Raw genomic sequence first — 21,723 nt, forward strand, 5'->3', positions numbered from 1 at the left:
CCACAATTACCTAGAAACCCCATTGTGATAAAAAAAAAAAAAAAACTTCATCCAACTCTAAAATTATTGCTGAAAGTATTGTTATGAATAAAAAAAAACATCTTAATTGTCATATATTATATCACGAAACGATTAAACAATAATTACTTTTTTATAACTCACGAAATTACTAACCAATTATGTCCTTTTTATATTCGTATTAAATTTTAATCTTTGATTATTTATTTTTTTAATTGTTCTGACCTCCTCCCCTACAATTGTATGTTTCATATAATTGGTTATTTTCCATGGTTAGTTTTTGCACTCAAATATTTCATTAATTCTTGCACCTAATCTGCGATTTATTTTTAGAATGATAGATACGATTAGATGTTGCCTTGACGCATCTCATGAAAGTAACCTGAATGCTATAAACCGTTACGGCATCTAACGCTTTATAGACCGTCGCCGCTGCAACGCGCGGGCACCACTCTAGTAAAATAATATAATAATTGTTTATTTTTTTTTTATCAACAATTTTCCATTACATAACGGAAGTCTGGTATAATACTACTTACTCTAATAACAATTCTTATTCTTATGGTAATATAAATCGGTAGGAATTGCCCTGTCCTGGGTCTAGCACTGGAAAGAAAACCCTAAAAAGAAAAATCTCTGACAAAGTTCTAGCCAAAATCCCCAAATTCTTTCAAATTGTGCCTTAGAAAATGGCTGCTCTTCCTGAGGATATCATCACACAGATTTTATATAGTGTCCCAGCCAAATCTATTGGCAGATTTAGGTGTGTCTCAAAGGGTTGGCTATCTCTTCTTACTCACCCCGATTTCATTAAAACCCATCAAAAAACCCTCAACAAACTTCACCTTATATTCTTGGGTATCGAAGTTGCTGCACTTTATTCAAACTCATTTCTTTATCACCATGAACCAAATTTAAGAAATTCAGATATGCCCTTAATAGAATTTTCTTTTGTCAACAGTTTTGTCCCGACTGTAAAAATAGGTGGCTCTTGCAATGGCCTTGTTTTGGTAGGTGCTAATAAATTACATCTTATTGATACACTTGTGCTTTTAAATCCTACTACAAAAGAATCAATGATATTGCCAGAAATTTTTGATTTCTCTTACCTCGACGCTTATACTCTTTTTGACGTTGATCATTTGTATGGATTAGGTTATGATGATTCTGTGACAGGTGGTGATTTTAAGGTTGTTTCCCTCACTTGCCTACAAGATACCTTTCCACTGAGGAATGGTGGTATATCTGTGGATGTTTATAGCCTTAAAACTAATACCTGGAGGCGGTTAACTGATTCTCTTGATGATTATTTAGATATACATCCAAAGCGAGAATGCGCTTTTGTTAATGGGTCTCTTCATTGGGTTGCTACAAAGAGTACTGTTAATGGACTAAAGCCAACAGTTATCTTGGCCTTGAGTTTAGCAGATGAGAAGTTTAGTGAAGTGCCAACACCCGAGTTTGTTGAAAGTACTAAAGTTTTGTCTAGAAGTTATTGTCAACTTGTTGTTCTTGGAGGAAAACTGGCCTTTTTCCTTGAAACGAAAGGTGAGATTTGGTTGATGAATGAGTATAGGATAAAAGAATCTTGGACTAAGATTTCGCTCCATGGAATCCGTGGAATTCCAAATGTTAGACTACCTTGTTATAATAAGCCTATGGTTTTTTGTCATGATGGAAAATTCATGGTGGCCAAAAGCGATCGGATGATGGTGTATGATGATGAAAAGGGGGCTTTCGAGGAAACTCTTTGTGTTTGGGATTACAAAACCTTCCAGGTTTTTGGTAGTTATGTTGAAAGCCTTGTCTCGATTGCCTCGTGCATTGAAGAATGACTTATTTGTTAGCTTTGTCTAGTGTTTGGGATGTCTCTTCATGGAATTGCTTTAGATTGTAAGTAAGTAGCAATAGTTGGTAATGGGTTTCCAGTATATTTGTTGTTCACAAATCGAATCATTTATGATATTTTGCCGTACGTATGAATAATGATGCTTTATTTTACTTTATGAATGCTAGCTCCTTGATCTCAACTTGTAAGCTCATTCCGCAAGAGCTTTTCTTAGTTAATGTAATGACTTCAATAACAATGTTTGAATGTTATGCAATCATCTAGCTATCTGAACCAAATAGATAGTCGGCAATTTGGGATACAATTGAAATGGGCATGAACATCGATTTTAATTTGTTGCAGACTTCTTTTGTGAGTTAAGTATTAATTTGTCTTCAACTTTCATCGTTGATTCATTGCTTGCATATATTCTTCATGAAGTTAATTTAAAACTAACTTGTTTAATAGAACATGTTGGTAGTATTGAATCTTACAATGGGTTGGTGGTATTTTCTCTGTACAGTAGTGAGTAAGTGACGATTATTGACATTTTAAAAGAAGTAAGTTACGGATATTAGTCTTTTTTAACAGCTTATCATCAGAGCTAATTGTATTCAGAAAGCTATAAACTGGTCCTTCTAATGCATACTTTTTGATATCTATTTGTATACTGGTGATACATCTAGATCATGTGTTTAATCATCATCAGTGTAGTATTATTGATCCTTCCAATAGTCATAGCCCATATGGCCATATCCATGATGAGTTGCATTTGAAAATTCACAAAGACTATGTTATATTAATGTGTCATTTTCTGATCTAAAGGGCACCTGGTGGGTTCAAACATGCCTGTTATGAATAAGTTACTTTTGATCAGAATTTTATAGTGGTTACCAATGTGGAAGGAGCTCGTATCGGGTTGAAACTCCAGTATGGTTGGAAATGTTTCCTTTATCTGAAAATTCGGCGAAATCAGTCGTTCTTTGATTAGAAAATGTTATGGTTCTCGATTATGAAGCTCTATATGATATCCCAGTACCGCATTTTTGATGGTGTACACGAACTTAAGTTATTCTTTTGAACAGATCTGTGGTTTGTGTACCTTTTGGAAGCCTGGGCCAGATCCAGGCTTTGGCATACCTTCTTAAGTATGAAGAGCTGATGTCTTAAGCTTGCTATATTCCTTAGCTTACAGGGTTATGAGATTAGTATATTCAGAACACACCTTAAGCTTTTGATTTTGGCTTCTATAAGCTAGTTGTTGCGTTTTTACATAAATTCTGGTTTAGTTGTGATGTCATATCCATGGTTTTAGTTACTTCGGAGTCCTTTGAACCCCTTGAGGCCATGACCATTAAACCCGTTCAATTTGTGTAATAACCTAGAAAATCAAGTCACGGTACTGACTAGTCTTTTGAACTAAAAAAACATAGTGTTATACGCTTTACAAAGCGGTCGATTGGGATTTACCCTGACAAAGGATTAACCAAAATTCTCAAATTGAGCCCTAGAAAATGGCTGCTATTCCAGAAGAAATCATCAAACAGAACAAAATGGGTATTACTAGTAAAGATCTTCCTCAGGAAATCATCACACAAATTTTATATGGCGTCCCAGCCAAATCCATTGGAAGGTTTAGGAGCGTTTCAAAAGGTTGGCTATCTCTTCTCACTCACCCCGATTTCATTAAAACCCATGATCAGAATACCCTCATCCACAAACATCGCCTTATATTCAATACCACCGACAATTCCAATATCGAATGTCCTGGACTTTACTCCAACCCAGATAATGAACCAATTTTAAGAATTTCAGATTTCGGGTTAGACGGAAATTTAGGTCGTTATAATTGTATCCCGTATTTACTTGTATATGGCTCTTGTAATGGCCTTGTTATGGTGAGTGCTGATAGTTATATACACTTTCTTATAAATCCGACTACAAAAGAATCAATGAAATTGCCAAAAATCTCTGATTATTCGTATATGAATGATTATAAATGGTCTTGGGATGTTATAATTTATAAATCCGAATATATGCATGGATTAGGTTATGATTCCGATACGGGTGATTTTAAGGTTGTTTCACTCAATTGCTTATATGGTATAATGAAACACGGTTGTATATTTGTGCATGTTTATAGCCTTAGAACGAATACTTGGAGGCGGTTAACTGATACTCTTGATGATTATCATTGTGAATATTCAGAGGATCAAAGTGCTGTTTTTGTTAATGGGTTTCTTCATTGGATTTTTACAAAGAGAGTTAATCGCTTAGAATCAAAAGTTGTCTTGGCTTTTAGTTTAGCGGATGACAAGTTTAGTGAAGTGACATCGCCCGAGTTTGTTGGAAGTAATGAATATTTGTCTAGTGATCATTGCCGCCTTGTTCTCCTTGGCGGAAAACTTGCTTTGTTCCATAGATTGGATGGTGAGATTTGGTTGATGAATGAGTATAGGATAAAAGAATCTTGGACTAAGATTTCGCTCCATGGAATCCATAAAATTCCAATGGTTTCACCAGATCGTTATAATAAGCCTATAGTTTTTTGTCACGATGGGAAATTCATGGTGGCCAACAGCGATCGGATGATGGTGTATGATGATGAAAAGGGGGCTTTCGAGGAAACTGTGTGTGTTTGGGATCCTGTAAACTTCAGGGTTATTGGTAGTTATGTTGAGAGCCTTGTCTCGATTGCTTCATGCATTGAACAATGATCGACTTGGTTTATATATGGTAGCTTGTTCGTTCGTTAACCTTGGCATGTGTCCTCTTCACGGTATTTCTCTAGAAAAATTAGATAGTAGTAAGTAGTAATAGTTGGTAATCGGTTTTCAATATTTGTTTTTTTCAATGGTGTTACATGTTTTTATGGTATTACTCTAGACAAATGGCCTTACAGTTGTAATGTATTAGACTAATGATCTCAACTTGTAAACTCATTTCACAAGAGCTTTATTAGTTTAACAACTAATAACAATGTTAGAATGTTATATGTTATATGAACCTAGCTATTCGAACCAAATAGATAATTGGCATACAATTGAAACGGATGAATTGGTTGCAGAGTTTTTTTGTGAGTTTTTTAGAGTGTCTAATATCCTTCTTTGTGCTTGTGTTAGAGATAATCTGATGTAAAAGCCTAAGGTATTACATTATCAGACTTAGAAAAAGGCGGGTGTCCAAATTGTAAGACGTGGGAGATGCTCATGGTGGGATATCAAAGAATCAAAATAGGAAAATGCAGTTTTTGCAATGAAGAACGCATTTAACTTCTTGAAGTGTTGTGAGTGGAGGCCGTCACCTACAATTATTGGATCTATTTTTGAGTACTTAGAGATAAGCGGAAATTTGGAAGATGGGAAAGGGTTTTGAAGGTTCTTAGGGATCTTAATCTTGTTAGTTTGGGTTTATATCGATCGCTAATCAGGATGCATGTAGCCAAGGGAAAACCATTTGGTCAAATTGTTAAATTGATGGAGAAAGATAAGATAGATATGGATGATGAAATTATCAGCCTCGTTCAAGCTTCACAAACTGGGGCATTGTCACACATACTTAAAAGACAACAAGAAAATCAAGCCGCCACGAGTTTCTGATTTCAGGTATCCTCTTTCCCTATTATTGTGCAGTTTTCCGACTTTTTGATTATACAGTATACTAGTATAATCCCTTTCATGTCTTTTATGATGTGCAATCTCATCAAATGGGCGTGTTAAGTTTAGATGGAGTGACTCTTTTAAGCTGGAACATGCACAAAGCAAATGTTCTATTGAGTCTGAGTGTCCGGTGGACTTGAAACTGTCACAAGCATTGCTTGCAGAAGCTGGAAAGTTTAGATGTTTGTTATTTTCTTATCTAAAGAGCACATGGTGGGATCGAACATGCCTGTTATGAATAAGTCTCTTCTGTTCAGAAGTTTATAGTGGTTACCAATGAGGAAGGAGATCCTATCGGGTTTAAACTCTAGTAGATTTGGAAATGTTCCATTTTGGAATTCAGTGAAATCAGTCATTTTTTGATCAGAAATTTTTGGTTCTCGAAGTTCTATATGATATTCCACCACTGCTTAGTTGATGGTGTACATGAACTTGAATTATTCTTTGTATACGGCTCTGTCCTCTGTGTTTTGTTTGCCTTTGGAAAGAGTGGGAGAGATCCAGACTTCAGCACACCGTGTCACAGTCTTGAGCTTAGAAGAGCCGAGTTTGGCTTAAGCTTGCTATGTTCTTTAGCTTACTGTGTTCTCATATTAGTTAGTTCAAAACACACCTTAAGCATCTGCTTTTGGCTTCTATAAGCTAGTTGTTGCGTTTATTGATGCCATATCGATGTTTTTGTTAGTTCGGAGTCCTTGAACCCCATGACCATTGAACCCATTTCAATGTATGATTACCTGGCAAATCAAGTCGGCACTGATTCAACTGTAATAAGGTGATTATATTCAAGGGAAACTCTTCTAAAGTGAAAATTGGTTCTGTGTTTCAAGTTTGATTTTTAAATGGTCTTTCTTGAATTCTTTATTAAGGTTTGTCTTCAAATCATTCACCATATTAGTATATGCTTGAGGTGTGAATGAGCCATCAATTTTGTTGCCTTCAACTTGCTCTTGGCCAGAGAGATACTTTCTAATAATCTTATTAAGTAAATATTCTTAGGCAGAAACCAGCTATGAGTCTGGGTACAGCAGCAGAGTTCCTCATGTTTAAACCTAAGCAACTGCAATTCATTATTTATATAATGATGCATATGTTAAAAATCTCATTGAACACGCTTTCTGCCGGGCGTGATGAGAAAGTACTTGAACAATCATTGTGCGATCGTGTTATTGTGACTTTGATGAAAAGAAATATTACCAAACCATTGGATCCAGCTGAAGCTGCCTGAGCAAAAACAGTCTACTCCAGACTAAATGGTTGGTAAGAACATTGAAACTAATGATGGCATTCTCAACCCGTTTACTAGATGAAAGCATTGATTCCTGTTACTGTATGTTCTATCCTTAGCTGTTGAAACTGGTAAAACAAGAAATACATAAATGAGAAACGGGTCAAATGGGCCAAAGCTTGACAGTCACTAGAAGTCAATTCTGGTTATGTTCTATACTTCTATCTCCTGTTGATGTGTATCCAGGGGAGGTCAGCTTGTATCTGTCGAAGTTTAATATGGATATGTTATGATATACTTACTATGTGGAAATAGGGAAATCTACCGGTGTTGACTGAGTCTATATGTTGGCTTAACAGTAACATTCACTACTGCAGAGCAAATTAAGAATCTTTATTAAAGGGTTAAAGGGACATGCAGTTTGTCAACGTTATGCATATCTACATGGGTTTTGCATATGAGGCGGTTTGGGTCATCAGGTTTCTATAAACGTGTTCTCTTTATCGCTGTTTTAAGATTAACACCCAAGACCAAAACTATAAAGAGCGGGATACAAAAACGACACTAATTTTGATCTTAATCCTAGTACATTTCACAGGAGAATTTCATACAGTTGGAATTTAGTCGATACAAAAAAAGAACATGCAATTACATGTTATGACTTATGAATGCTGAGAAGTGAGAACTAAAACTACTTTTTAGTTGGTTAAAATTTGAATGGCTAAGAAAAAATGTCATACGATGGCTAAAATGGCTAAAAAATGGTTAAAATTTGAATGAACACTGCAATGCCACTAAAATTAATAACAGAAGCACAATTCAAACCAAAACCTTACGACACAAGGATCAACAAATATCAATATATGTAAATGTATACATTAAATAATGTATCAAAACTAAATTTGAGAGAAGAATTTTGTTCGACAACTGAAATATCACTGTTGTTTGGGATGTGGAGTAGGGTTTTGGGGACGTGGAAATTTATATACTAGTCATTAGAGATAGACATGTCATTATCCATAGAATCTGGTTGTTTGGATTAAAGTTAGTCGTTATTCATATTGTTAGCATTCAGTTCCCTTTCAATTTATCTCAATTTTGAATGGGCTAATGATACGTGCCGTAGCACGGCTACATGGTACAGTGATTTATTTATTTGTTAAATTTTATTTAGTCATGATGATGAAAGTGATGCAACAAGTTACTGCAGCTACACGGATCATTTTCTCAAAACTTGCAAAATGCAATTCAAAAAATATGTAAATATAAAAAAACCAATATTCATTTGGACATAATGACAATGATGCAATTCAAACGCCACGAGCCAAATAAATCTGGATCACATGAAAAATCCTATGTCTAAGGATATCCTATGCATGCTCAAAAACGACACACACCAGATAGAAGCTCCATCATTTTTGTTGATCAAAATTGCAAGACCTTAAAATCTGAAACAGTATCTTAACCATCATACCTTAGTTCCAAGGTAAGAACCATATTTAAGTCGTAAGTAAGAAAACTTAAATGAACCAATACAAAGATGGTACAGCCAATCGAACATATCATCAAAACATACTCTTGTAATAAACCTACACTAGACATTGATTATTATTAACCACACTTATCGCCTAGTTTGAAGCTAGTTCTATAGTGATAATAATGCCTTTGAGACATTACGGGTTATTCGATCATGTATAGGTTCCTGCACACACAAAAGAACGATTTAGGGTGCTAATGTTCACCAAGTTAGCTATAAAGTAAATTCAGGATTTTTACCATTTTCTCGGGTATCTCAAATTTTGATTTTGTTATTGTCTCGTACAAGAAAATGTATCTGCCATTCAAAAAGACATATTTAGTGCCAAGCATTACCAAAATTCAAGCAAATATGCAAAAAGTTAAAAATAAAAAATTATTATAACAGTAGTGAAGGCATACCTCCAAGCGAGTTCAGTAACAAGCTCTTCTGGGGCATCAGGGAGAACCTAAACCGCAAAAAACACACAAAGATTTTGTTAAATAAATCATTTTTTAGGTAGAAAAATATGAATAGAAATTCTGTAAAATATGATGGCATTTACCTTGTCCTCATAGGGATTGCAGTGATTTTTGAACCATAACCTCAAAAACTCCTAGCAAGATTTCACATATCAAATGTCAACCAATTTTGTACTGAACAGGCATTTAGGTTTGATTTAATCTAGAATATATAAGCCTAAACAGTGTCATTTCAAGCTTGAGAAATAAAACATGAACCGATTTTTAGAAAAACTCACATGAGAAACAAACTAAACGTAACCATTTAATTCAACTTTGTTAATCCATATATTTTACTTCCCTTATGTAGAAGGTCTACTTGAAGACTTAAAACATGCGTCAGGTAAAAAAATTATAACTTTCATGGGACAAACTACGAAGCAAATAGATAATCAACTTTCAAGTCAATAATAGAGTATTTACGGATAGACTCAGACCTTATCAACATTTTCAGGTTCAAGACCATTCTGAAACCGAGACTCGTAGGAATGCGCTAACCAGTATCTGCTTGAATCTGGCGTATGGACCTGCATATATGAGCATGATTTCTGTTATCTATGAATAGTTCATAGCTTATGTGAATTCTTGTACTTACAAGACATGGTGTGTGTGTGTGTGTATGAGAGAGAGAGAGAGAGAGAGAGACCTCATCAATCAGCAGCACAGAACCATCAGCGCCCTTTCCAAATTCATATTTAGTATCGACTAATATCAAGCCATGTTGTAATGCCACGTGCTGCAAATTCAAAGAAGAGCCATTCGGATTATGAGAGACAAAAACAGTTACAATCAAGTTATAGATACTAAACCATAACGAACAAAGATGCAACACTTCCCCTTTGATGATTTTCAAAATAATGCAGCTTGTTTTTGGCAAAATTGAAATCCAAAGTATCTCTGTTCAAAAATGTTCATTAAGAAGTAACTATATTTATATGTAGTGTTAATCATCTTACATGAATAATGACGTACGAAATACATGCCCCCTCCACGACTCTATCACATGGAAATTTAAGTATTTTCTTATTGAGAAGATTTCCAAGTAATAATGATTTGTTTGCTATCATCAGTGATACAAATAAACTGATGGAATTAACTACAGTTGATAATTTTTCTTATATGTATTGAAGGATATTTTAGCTTTTCAACGAATAGTAGAAACCTTCCCTTCGAATATGTGTCAATTCAAGCATTGATAAGTATCATCCAAGAAATTTTCAAATTCAAGTCAAACAAGTTATAGCATCCCCCCAGATGATATAATATGACATGACTCATGAGCAATCTACTGGAAAAGAACATTAACCAACTTTATATAACCACAAAGTCTAATCCGGGACGATATATCGAGACATATTACCTGGCCATACTCGAACAGACTTAATGCTTTCCTACTCGCTTCATCATAATCAGCTTGACTCATCAACCCTTGTTGGACTATCTGCAAGACAGATGCTATATGGTTCAGCAATTGTAATAAGTTCACCCAAACACTTTTTGTGTCCATAATTAAATTAAGTGAGTTAAATATGATCACAAAAACCACACTATCACAACGATAAAATATTTATATAAACTGATTACAGCTGCACTTCAGAAGACTTTTAATCTAATCTGTCGGGGCGAATACAATAATTGACCTATTTCATAACAAGTACACTATCATTACTTATTATTCCACCATTCTCCCTGCAAATTTGAAGTCGATGTTTTCATTAACAAGATCATCCTATTTTTATTAGGAAAGGGTATCTTAGAAATTTAATCAACAACTAAAATTTTCATGAACTGTGTGTAACATTATTTTGACACCAACTCAGGAAGGGAAGACAGAGTTAATATCAAAATGCAAGGGATGGACGATAAGAAAAATTCAAGTTTTAGACCCTATTTGTCCTCATTCTTCCAACTTAAAGCACCCAATTAGATTTTTAAAAGGGTCACATAAGATAAACCTCGTTTGGAGTAATAGGAACATCATGATCTGCAGCTTTAGTTGTTGGAGTGATTATATTTGCATGTAGCTTCTCATTTTTCACCATTCCTGTTGCATATTATTAAAAACTTTTATACATAATAAACAGATATAAGAAAAATATCAAACAATTATGCTTTGACTACAAACCTTCAGGAAGAGCATTGCCACAGTAATTTCGCACACCATTCTTGTATACAGTCCATAATGATGTATCAGTACTTCCAGTCACATATCCTCTAACTATAAATATTTAAGATTTAACAATATAAATCATCCGTGAATTTACAGTTTAACAGGCATGAATTTTTAGATAACTTATATATCCAAGTATTAGAATCTGCTAGTATGGCAATGCAGGGACCAAAAAACAGACCATTACAGAAAACAGGTACACTGAACAATTCACAATTTTGAGAAACATATCACCTTTTTCTTATGATTCAAAGAGAGACATCACATTTAACAATCACATTTGCAATTACTAAAAGGCAGAAGGTGCAGTATGTGAAGTTTAAAATACCCCAAAAGCACAGATAAGTACAAGAACCCAGGTTCAGTAACAACAAACCATTCATGCTTTCTGGATAAATTAAAATGGCAATTCAGGTGAATTGATTTCTGGGTCATTATTGGCAACTTTTTGTGGATCAGGCTGGGCTGGGTTGGGTTGACAGTTGACAATTAAGTACTAAACACTTTTTTTTTGGTCCAATATGATTACAGATACTGTGTGCTAAACATGCTGCCAAAAACACTACTAGTACAAGGATTATCTATAAATCCTTATATTGATAAATTTTAAGAGCTTGTATCAGTGTATTACAAACTTTTGGTGACCCTTTTTTTTTGATAACCAAGGTATTCAACCCGCTTCCACCACCTGCTTAGCGGGTAGCCCAGAGTTGTTATAGGTGAACCTCTGTGGCTTGCAAGGGGGCATATTTTCTTGCTCCTGGTATTCGAAATTGGGATCTTAAGTTATTTTCACACAAGGCTACCACCCTGGTGGTTAACTTTTGTGACTTTTGACCCATTTGGCATGCTTCCTATTTAAACTTAGCCTTTTTTATTTTCTTATGCGACTCATTAAGGATAAAAGTATAAAACGTAACCCAAAATAGATCTGTAATAGAGGAACGAATAGAACTTTGACAGTCTGACAAGTCTGAGTACAACTTTCCTGAATAAACGTTAGCCTATCGAGTTCTGACATTAATACATGTAGCAGATTAGATTTCACATCCTAGTCGATGTTTCTCATTCATATAATAAAGATTTTGCACTTTCCTGGATAAAATGTTCAGAAGAACATGTTGGATAATGGGTCGAAACAAACTAGATGTGGCAAAAACACATGGGACAGTTACACATGCACATGAACAGAAGGTGGCAAAAGAGACTAATAGGGTAGCAGGTTGAGATGAATTCAGGTAAAACATAAACCTTTTTAATTAGTTCAAAACAAGTCGAGTCAGGTTCCCGCCAACCAACTCATAATATGTTACAATTATATAATCCAACTTGTTTGATTGAATAGATTTAGAATATTGAAACAATTTGAATATCGCTTTATATGACCCTGACCTATTTACCTGCTACATTTCTGGAACGGTATTCTTACCTATTAAGACAACTTTAAGATGTATGTGTTCAAACAATGGCCTCTAAAAGACACTATCAATTGCGACAAGTTTAAAATCTCAATTTTAAAAGTGAAAACACAGCAGCACTTACCAACAAACTCTACAGGAAAAACAGAACACTTCTTAGCAATGGTAACATTTTTATCCGGAACTGCTATAATTGCATTGGGGGCAATATGTTGTGTCTGGTTGAACCACCAAACACTCGTATCATTAAGAACCTGCAAAACATCAACAATTTCACCCCACATTCTAGTAACAGCATAATTTCAACAATAGATGTAATCCAATGACTGGTTATCACAATTACCTGTCCTTTGAATGGAATTGAAGCAAGAACTCTATCGAAAGCACTTTGTCGATCTGTAGTAACCAACACTAGATAATCTCCTCCATCATAAATATCCCTAACCTATACATTCCATATCATCATCATCGTTATCAAATTAACCAATTTCAGATAATTAAATGAAAACAGTTAAAGAGACATTTTGTATTGTCAACCTACTTCTTCGAAATCACATTTTTCTCCGTATCAAAAATGCAGATAATCACTTTTTTCCGTACGCTTTACCAAACAATATCATGTCATTTAATTGGATTTCACAAACACCGTACTTGTATAACCAAAAGAAAACTATTGGGGATACATGACTACATGGGATTGCATTTACATCAAACTTTGCATAAGAAATTAACCATTTAACCGTTTCTCAAACAGGGCTTTCAAAATTACATTTTCTCTAAATAGAAATGCACATACTTTTCACCTTTTTCAGACTACTTTCCAAACCCCGTTATCTTATATACTTCAAATTTCCAAAACCCATAATCAGTTAACCTTCCAAAACCCGGGCAATTCCTTCTTAAACATCGGTATTAGCCGATTTCAACACTCTATGATATATCTATGAATTCACTCTTAACCTAGCCTAAATATATATATATATATATATATATATATATAACACAAAAAAGAAGGGGCTTTTTTGTATACCTTTCCTCTGGTTTTGGACTTGAGAGAAGGAATAGTAAGATGAAGATTCGTCTCCGAAAGACAATTCGATATCGAGTTTTTAGCAGCATTTATAACTTCATTTCTCCTTTCACTTTCAGTCAAAACATCCAAATTCAAATCCAACCCCTTATTTTCTTGTTTTGTTGCCATTACAATTGAAATCTTGGGCAATCTTTGATCAAATTTGAAAGTGGGTCTTGGTGATAATGATGAAAAATGTAAACTTTTTTTGATTGAAGATGGTGGATTGATGGGTTTTAGGGTTTTGGCAGGGTTTAAGCCTGGAATACTCGCAGCCATTGTTTGTCAAGTTACTTGACAATAACATACATTTGGTGAGTATTGGATTGTTTTTGTTATTTATGTATTCATTTGGCTGGGGATCGGGGGATGAATGAAATAAGAGGAGAAGAAAAAAAAGATTTTGCAGATAGGTGAAAAAGTAGAAAAACTGAAGATGGCGTAGAGGTGGAAGGGTTAGGGAAGAAGATTCATTTTGATAGTTTTTATATGGGAAAATATGGGTAATGCAGACTTTAGGTAATGCCATATTAAAATAAGTTACATATTAAATTTTTAAATTTAATAAACATACATAACCTTTAAATTTTACATAAACTCTCCTTGAATTTTACATAATCATTCTCTGCTTTACCTAAGATAGATACTACATGTTTTACCTAGCTTTTCCCCTTTTTATATATGATTTAATAAATTTTAAATCATATCCTTAAACTATTATTAAGTTTACTGTGGGAATAATGTTAAGAAAAAAGTGAATATAATGTTGTTAGGCATTTAAGTTGGGTGAAAAACTCCTCACATACCTTTTTTTAAATCATAAAAATCATGATGCTCAAGCATTTATTCAAAATATTAAGATATTGTTATGTGAAGGGTTTTTCACCCAAGTTAGATGTATAACAGTATCATACTCACTTTTCTCTAATATTATATAAAGTTATTTGTTGTTGAAAAAAAAAATTTTTTTTTAAAGGTGAATTTCGATTGAGAACTTCATGTCGCGATTCGAAAGCGGGAGGTCTAACATACGTTGTCTTAACCGGATCCGCTTTAGAGAGCTCCCTCGAAGTAAAAATGTCTATTTCAAATACCCGATGGGGGGAAAACCCCCTACTAATCCCCCCAAAGGCACAACGATCAATAGGGGTAAACCCTGCCTCCTCGGACTTGAACCTGGGTATACCCAAGCCAAGTCTTCATCAAAAGACTTCCTATGTACTTCCCAAGTCTTGAACCCAAAATTTCCTGCTTGTAAGGCAGGTGCTCAACCACTTGAGCTAACTAGGAAGTACTGTTGAAAATTTATTAAAAGTTACTTTTTATAATAAAGTTAACTAACATTAAACCCGAGCATTAATCTACGACAACATTAAGACATAGACTTCAATTCTGGTCCGTTGCTTTAACACGTAAATGCTACCACGATATCAAAATAAAACACATAACTAAACAATGTGTCATCTATATCTATACTCCATATTAAAGCTAACTACATATTTTTTTTCAACTAATCTACCTTTGAAATATATATTATACTCTCCTACAAACAACTATCTCTTCCACTCTTTTAAATGATTTTTCTGTACTGCACTTCCATTTATTTCTCAATGCCTATCTTTAATCCTTAATCCTCTCCTCTCTTGCTCTCGCCGAAAGCCTAATATAAAAGTTCGTTTCATCTCGACGGCAACCATCATTAACCTACAAAAAGATTGGTTTCATCTCTCCCTTGCTCTGTCTGTTTAACTAAACCACCACCACCACCACAAATCACCATTCCTTACGAGCTCTCCAAGATACATTTAACCATCACCTTTTCAAAAGTACCGTCGCATCACGCGGGTATCTGTCTAATAAATCTTAAAACATACAACTTTAATAGCAACATACAAATTGAAAAATCTGACATGGGACAAAAATAAGAAGCTAAAAACTTAGGTGATGAAAGTGAATAGACCTAAAACTTGAACACCATAAATGTTAAACACATAATTTTGGCGGTGAAGTCAAAAATTAAAAATTAAAAATAATAAGCTAAAAAGTTAAAGTGGGAAGGGTCAAAGTTGTAACATTATAAATCTTACAAAACTAAAACTTTAGTTTAAAAAATAATAAGCTAAAAAGTTTGATGGCTAATATAGAAAAACCAAAAACTTAACTAAAAAACAAAATTTTGGTACAAATATAAAAATAAAAAAATGTTGTGGTTAAAATAGAAAAAGTAAGAGTTTGATAGCTAAAATGAAAAAAAACAACAAAAAACAAAAACAAACAAAAAACAAAAAATTATTAAGTATTAGGTTTAATATTTTGTGGCTAGATAAAAAAATCAAAGACTTTAGTGGCAAAAGCTAGAAAACCAAATAGTTTATTATTAACCCCAAAATTTACTAAAAAATATAATATTTGGTGGCTAAAGTAGAATAAGCATGCGTTAAGTGGTTGCAAAATAAAAAAACAGAGTTTCTAATAATTAAAAAATATAAAATTTGGTGGTTAATTTAAAAATTCTAAGACTTTAATAGCAAAAATAAGAAAACCAAATATTTTACTATTAATCCAAAAACATTTTAATTAGGATATAATGTTGACCACTTTTTTTTTTCTTTTTATTTATGTGCATCTAATATTTATGGCATTTATATGATTAACTTGATTAAATTGTTATTGCAATTGTTGTTTCATTGAAATTATTTATTTGTTTAGGAAAAATGCAAACAAAGAGGCAAGCTCTTTTACTCCGTCTGTCTTCCTAAAAAGAATCGGTGTCTTAAGATGTATGTCTCGGTAGTTGTCAGGCTCAACCCCGTTCATCAAAGTAATGTAAATTAGATATGATGGGTAGGTCGACGATACTTTCTCATGGCATTGTTGGTCGTATTTCGTCGGAGCAGGAGATTATATGGAGAAATAGAATAAAGAGAGTAATGCAATTGTGCATAGTTACTGAAAAGTTTTTAAAGGAATCACAGACAATTATTCATAGGTTGAATGATACTAATGTTGAATTGAAGAAACGTCTAGCAGAAAAGGACGTAACTACTGATTCTACTCATAATGCTTTGGAGATAAATGTTTCTTACCTGGTGCATCAGGATTTGGATAGACTGAAGTGATTCCTTTCATCTGTAAGACACTTGCAACTGGTCCTGAAGTTTTAACCTTCATGGATGGTGTGGTGACATAGTCTAGGAATTTAGGGAAGCAATTCGCAATGGTACACGAGGATTCTTTTGAGTTTTTGAAGGTAGAGATGGCACCCGCAGGTAATGGTGTAGATATCTGTTTTTATTACCATGTCCATGGTTTTTTCTTGATCCGTTAATTCGCAGGTATCCACCAATGAGTAAAATATTATATCCATATCCATAATTTGCGGTTATGCAAGTTCACAGGTAGATCCAAGTGTTATCGTATTAAAAGGGGAATAGACTAAAATAGTGTAAGTAGTAGAGGAGTTCCATTAAAGATTGAGTAGCCTCTAATGTCCAAGTCGATTTATAGTAAATAGTAAATCTATAATGTTCCTAGATAATAGGTAAATAGTGTACTAGAATGGATTCACTAGATAATATGTCGCCTCATATTTGTTAGAATACGAATAAAACTTTATAGTTGTTAACAAACGTTTAGTTTAAAGTAAAAAAAAATTAATTTTAAATAAATCTAAAATTTACTAATACCTGTCATATCACATATATAATATAAATTGTATAATAATATTAAATGATAGTATGCATTTGACATATCTTATAAATATATCCACGGATTTGTTACATGGGTATCACGGGTTTGCGGTACGTATTTATCCATGACGGATTATCCTTCTGCGACCCACAAACAGTACATATCTATACCCTTTATGTATTCACGGATAATGTTTATTGAAATTACCCATTCATGACGGATTATCCTTGGGTTATGAGTTTTTTTTTTGACCGTTGCCATCCTACTACCTAAAGGTCAGGGATGTTGCTGACAAGGCTATAAGAAGCTTGACATGTGCGAGTTTTCCTTCATTGTCGGGATTAGTATTGACCCTACAGTGAGTGTTCATAATTTGCTAAATGTCAAGCCTCGTATTGTTTAAACCATCTTTGTCTCATCTTTTGGTTTATGATGGGCTCCCTTTGCTTTGTTTAAACCATCTTTGTCTCATATTTTTGTGGTCTTTCTTTTAAGTTGATGTTTTGGCACTTAATATTGCTTTTTATAAAGGTGTGTTTTATGATTGGCTCCCTTTGTTTTGTTAATGATTTTGGTTTCTATTTTTAACTTTCAGGGGGCGCTTGGTTACAAGTAAGGAATGAAAATGGGAAAGGGTAAGAGAATACAATATAATGCAATGAATAATTCATTATCTTTGATGCTGCTTGATTCAAAGTTTATGAATTTTATGTTTTTGTTAGTGAAGTTATTTGTATATTAACGAAAATAATAATTATTATTTACAAATATGTATATATATACACATATATAATTATTATGAGAAAAAAACTAATGCTTGTTGATTTTGTAAATAAATATACATTTATATCTACAGTATATATATTTGATTTGATATATATTTGATTTGATAAATATGTAATTTTATTAAAGTTTGGTTTTGTTTTTTATATGTTAACCGTAAATATGGGAAATCGAAAGTAGTTACAAATTTTTAGGAAGTGAAAACGTGGGCTGAATTTTAAAAGTGGGTAATCAAATTCATTACCCCCAAATTGTTGAGTAGTGGAGTATTAACCACTTTTAGGTAATTGAAGATTATATTATAGTATACCAAGTATAAGTAATCATTATCTTTACTATTCTTTACCTCTTATAACCCTTAACCAAACACCCCCTCAATTTCGTTTCATTTGATGGATATATCATTAGATTTTGTATATAGAAACAAAATAGTAGCCAATATGAAGAAACTACATGAGATTTCAATTACATTATTGACAATAAAAAATACATTTATTTATAGAAGGAAAAAAAAAGCAACAAAATATAACTAAAAACAAACAGACGAAATAAACAATATAAAACATAAAATGTTTTATGTTAAAAAACAAGTAAGGCTAAAACCAATAAAATATATAAAAAGAAAAGAAATTACTAGCAAACAAAAGTCCGAGTATGACACTAGTTATATAAATTTTGTTGTTCAAAGTTTTTCAAAATTACTCTTTATATGAAGTTAATGTTACTATTTGTAAAAATTTTAATTAAACATCAAAAGTATATTTTGACTTAATAAAAATGTTTTGTGATTTCATAAAATCTAGTTTTTAATGTTAATATAAATAATGATGTAGCATAAAGAAATTGAAATTTTAGCTTGGATTAATGATTAAAGTAATTCAATGTAGTGATTCAGCATGTTGCTCATATGACACCAATAAACTGAAGTTTTATGTTAACGATGATTATTTAGAACAAAATTATTCTATTGCTATATTGATGACACATATATTTGCAAACATTATCTATACTATATTATAAAGTATTTGTTTCCTTCAAATTTTTTGAACTTTCAACTTTTCAACCACTCATTTTCATTTCTTTCCTTAAATCTCAACCACTCATTTTTTTCTCTCTCCTCCAAAAATCATTTTGTTCCTCCAATTCATTCAAAATCTTTTATCTCAAAAACCATACATAGATAAATTATAAAAAATTATATGCATGTTCTTAAAATTTCATGCTCTTTCATTAGAGAGGTACTGGCTATCACACCTAGGGATATACTTTTGACGAATTTTTAAATCCGACAGCGGAGCCCGTACGGCTAAGGCACTGGCTATCACACCTAGGGATGAGGAAAAAAACCGTTGCCCCGCGCCCGACCCGGAACCGGCCTGAACCGACCGGCCCGAAGCCCTAACGGGCCGGGTCACGGGTCAAGCTTTTGGTGTTTTCACGGGTCACGGGTTGGACGGGTCGGGCCGGGTCGGGTGAAGGCAAAAACCGAAAAAGTGTGAAGGAAAGTCGTGACCCGCCCGAACCCGAACCGAACCGACCCGTGTCTTCACGGGCCGGGTCACGGTTCACGTTTTCATGCTCTCGCGGGTCGCGGGCCGGGCCGGGTTTTCGCGGGTCGGGCCGGGTTTCGACCCGTGCTCATCCCTAATCACACCCTATGACCTATCACCTCTTATGAGGTATCACACTCTATGACCTATCACCCCCATCATCTCACCGCCGCAATGTGCGGGTACTTTGTCTCGTTAAAAAATAGTTGTTTGTAAGTCTACAATTTCTCGATTATTAATTTCTAGCAATCAATCGGTCCGATTTACTACAAGTTTTACAATTATGATTATAGAATAACTAATCAAGATGATTAGAAAACACAAAAAATAAACAATATCTCTTCAAGGAAAATAAACGAAAAACAATGTATATATATTTGATAATAACTTATATATTTCCAGAGACATAGCATATGAGTTAGGTGTTTCCCTCCGCATAACACATTTAAATGAAGGATGCAATGTGTACATCTCATAGACGAATATGAAAAAAAAATTCAAAACAATCTTTAAGAACATATAGGTTTTAGAAACACCTAAATTATTCCCGTATATCAAAAAAATGATAGATCAAATAGATAATTGTATATGAACCCCAATTAGGTTCACATTTGAATGACAATGCAGAGCATTCCAAAATGATCTTTTATCAAAGCAGCCCATCATTGTTTAATCTTTTCACCTTTAATCCTTAAGAGTTACAAATTCTCCAAGAATACTCTAAATAAAATCTTAAAAAAAAAACAAGTCACAACCAAGTTATGACATTATATCTATATCTATACTCTTTTATAAAGATTATGCACCCCCCTCAAAATAGAAATAGTTACTCATATGTCACATACGAAATTACTAAATTGCCCCTTAATAAAAACCCACTATGAAAAAAGTTTTATAAATTACCAACTTTGCCCTTAATAAATTAATTTACACCATAAATCCTTATTTTAATACTTAACACTTTAAGCCTTTATCTTTTAAAAATTTCCACCTACACCAATTGACACTACCACCAATAGTACCATCACCGACACCACTAGACCGTTTTTTCCACCACCGTCGCCGCATTGCGCGGGTACCATGCTCGTTATATTATACCTATATAATAAACCCCAACTTGGTTTTTACAACAAATGTTGCTTAAGTGATATGTCGTATTTTATGCCCATTTCTCATAGCTTAAAGTGTCGTTTAGTAAGTTTTACGAGTTGTTTTCGTATACATTTGGTGCGTTTATGGTATTTGTTAGTGTTTCAGGTGGAAAACATGTACCTAAGCGATATTTTGCAAAAAATGAAGTTCCTGGAGCAAAATAGGTGTTTACGGATGTTTCACGTGGCTCGCAAGTGAAAAAATGAAGAAAGTCAAATAGTCAATGCTGGTCAACCTAAAGGTGCGGCGCACTTTCAATAGTGCGTCGCCGTTATTTGTGTCGAGGAAATAAGTGCTTCGCACCTCAGAAAATGTGCGACGCATATTTGCAATAGACGACAAGGCCAGTCAACAGAAGTCAAAGTCAAGAAAGTCAACCAAAATGTGCGACGCACTTTGAGAAGTGCGACGCACCTGGGCGCCGTTTCTGCACGCTTTTGTACTCATATAAATAGCTTGCAAACATTTCGAAAAACCTATCTTTCACTTTCCAGACGATTTTAAGAGCATTTTCTAGGTTTTTTTTTTATCATCTTTCATCATTTTGGAGGATCTAAGGCTCATACGGAATCATTTCGTTATTCGATTTCATTTCCTTGTATTCGGTAACAATGAATTCTTTCGTTTTGATTTGTTCTTTCATATTTAATATGAGCGGCTAATCGCCTTTTCATCCATCTTGATGGAGTGAGACATTATGTAAGGATTGCACAATTTCATTAATTCAAATGATTTGATTTAACGTTGTGTCGTGATCTTGATCTATTATTTCTTTATTATTTAATTGTTGATTGCGGATAATTTATATTCATTTCTTGGAGACGACTAGGGTTTGGGTATAGGTTATTTTAATTGCTTTTCATGAAGTAATTAGTTCTATGACGGGTACGGTAGAAAGTAATCATTAATTAATAAGAATTAACGGGTTAATGGTTGGGTACAATCAATAGACACAATATAAACATCTATATCTATATGTAACTCTCAATGAAAAAGAAAGCCTTTTATTTGAGAAAGCCGTAAGAGAGAAAAAGCTATTTGAGTAAAAATCAGATTCAAGAGTAAAATATGAAAATTCTGTGGGTGATATACAATAGGTGGGCGGTGGGGTGAAGAAT

At 33.7% G+C, this 21,723-nt stretch overlaps 2 protein-coding genes across 3 annotated transcripts; one reads left to right on the forward strand and one right to left on the reverse strand.

Annotated features, from left to right (window-relative positions):
- The first annotated feature begins 586 nt into the window (after positions 1-586).
- On the forward strand, positions 587-6,334 carry LOC122607980 (F-box/kelch-repeat protein At3g06240-like). Of its 2 annotated transcripts, none has more exons than XM_043781062.1 (2): positions 587-1,706; positions 4,417-4,905. In XM_043781062.1, the coding sequence occupies exons 1-2, from the start codon at positions 708-710 to the stop codon at positions 4,561-4,563; spliced, it is 1,146 nt and encodes a 381-aa protein (XP_043636997.1). In that variant the 5' UTR covers positions 587-707; the 3' UTR covers positions 4,564-4,905. The 2 variants fall into 2 exon arrangements, 1 of the variants encoding a protein (XP_043636997.1); XR_006325136.1 differs by lacking the exon at positions 587-1,706 and adding an exon at positions 4,969-6,334 and having other exon boundaries at positions 3,299-4,625.
- Positions 6,335-8,148: 1,814 nt separating this feature from the next.
- Positions 8,149-13,887, reverse strand: LOC122607379 (phosphoribosylaminoimidazole-succinocarboxamide synthase, chloroplastic). The gene is made up of 12 exons (XM_043780341.1): positions 13,389-13,887; positions 12,702-12,803; positions 12,483-12,612; positions 10,896-10,988; positions 10,726-10,814; positions 10,131-10,211; positions 9,417-9,506; positions 9,208-9,297; positions 8,815-8,865; positions 8,672-8,718; positions 8,510-8,567; positions 8,149-8,435 (listed from the first exon to the last, which is right to left on the reverse strand). The coding sequence occupies exons 1-12, from the start codon at positions 13,707-13,709 to the stop codon at positions 8,379-8,381; spliced, it is 1,209 nt and encodes a 402-aa protein (XP_043636276.1). The 5' UTR covers positions 13,710-13,887; the 3' UTR covers positions 8,149-8,378.
- Between the last annotated feature and the right edge of the window lie 7,836 nt (positions 13,888-21,723).

This window comes from Erigeron canadensis, chromosome 7 (genome assembly GCF_010389155.1).
Source record: "Erigeron canadensis isolate Cc75 chromosome 7, C_canadensis_v1, whole genome shotgun sequence".
Classification (NCBI taxonomy): Eukaryota; Viridiplantae; Streptophyta; class Magnoliopsida; order Asterales; family Asteraceae; genus Erigeron; species Erigeron canadensis.

Coding starts and splice junctions, on each gene's coding strand:
- LOC122607980 (XM_043781062.1), top strand. CDS start 708: ATGGCTGCTCTTCCTGAGGATATCATCACACAGATTTTATATAGTGTC. Junction 1,707..4,416: donor GTCATGATGGAAAATTCATG/GTGGCCAAAAGC, acceptor GGGAAATTCATG/GTGGCCAACAGCGATCGGAT.
- LOC122607379 (XM_043780341.1), bottom strand. CDS start 13,709: ATGGCTGCGAGTATTCCAGGCTTAAACCCTGCCAAAACCCTAAAACCC. Junction 12,804..13,388: donor AGTCCAAAACCAGAGGAAAG/GTATACAAAAAA, acceptor TGGAATGTATAG/GTTAGGGATATTTATGATGG. Junction 10,212..10,725: donor TTCCTATTACTCCAAACGAG/GTTTATCTTATG, acceptor TCTGTCTTGCAG/ATAGTCCAACAAGGGTTGAT.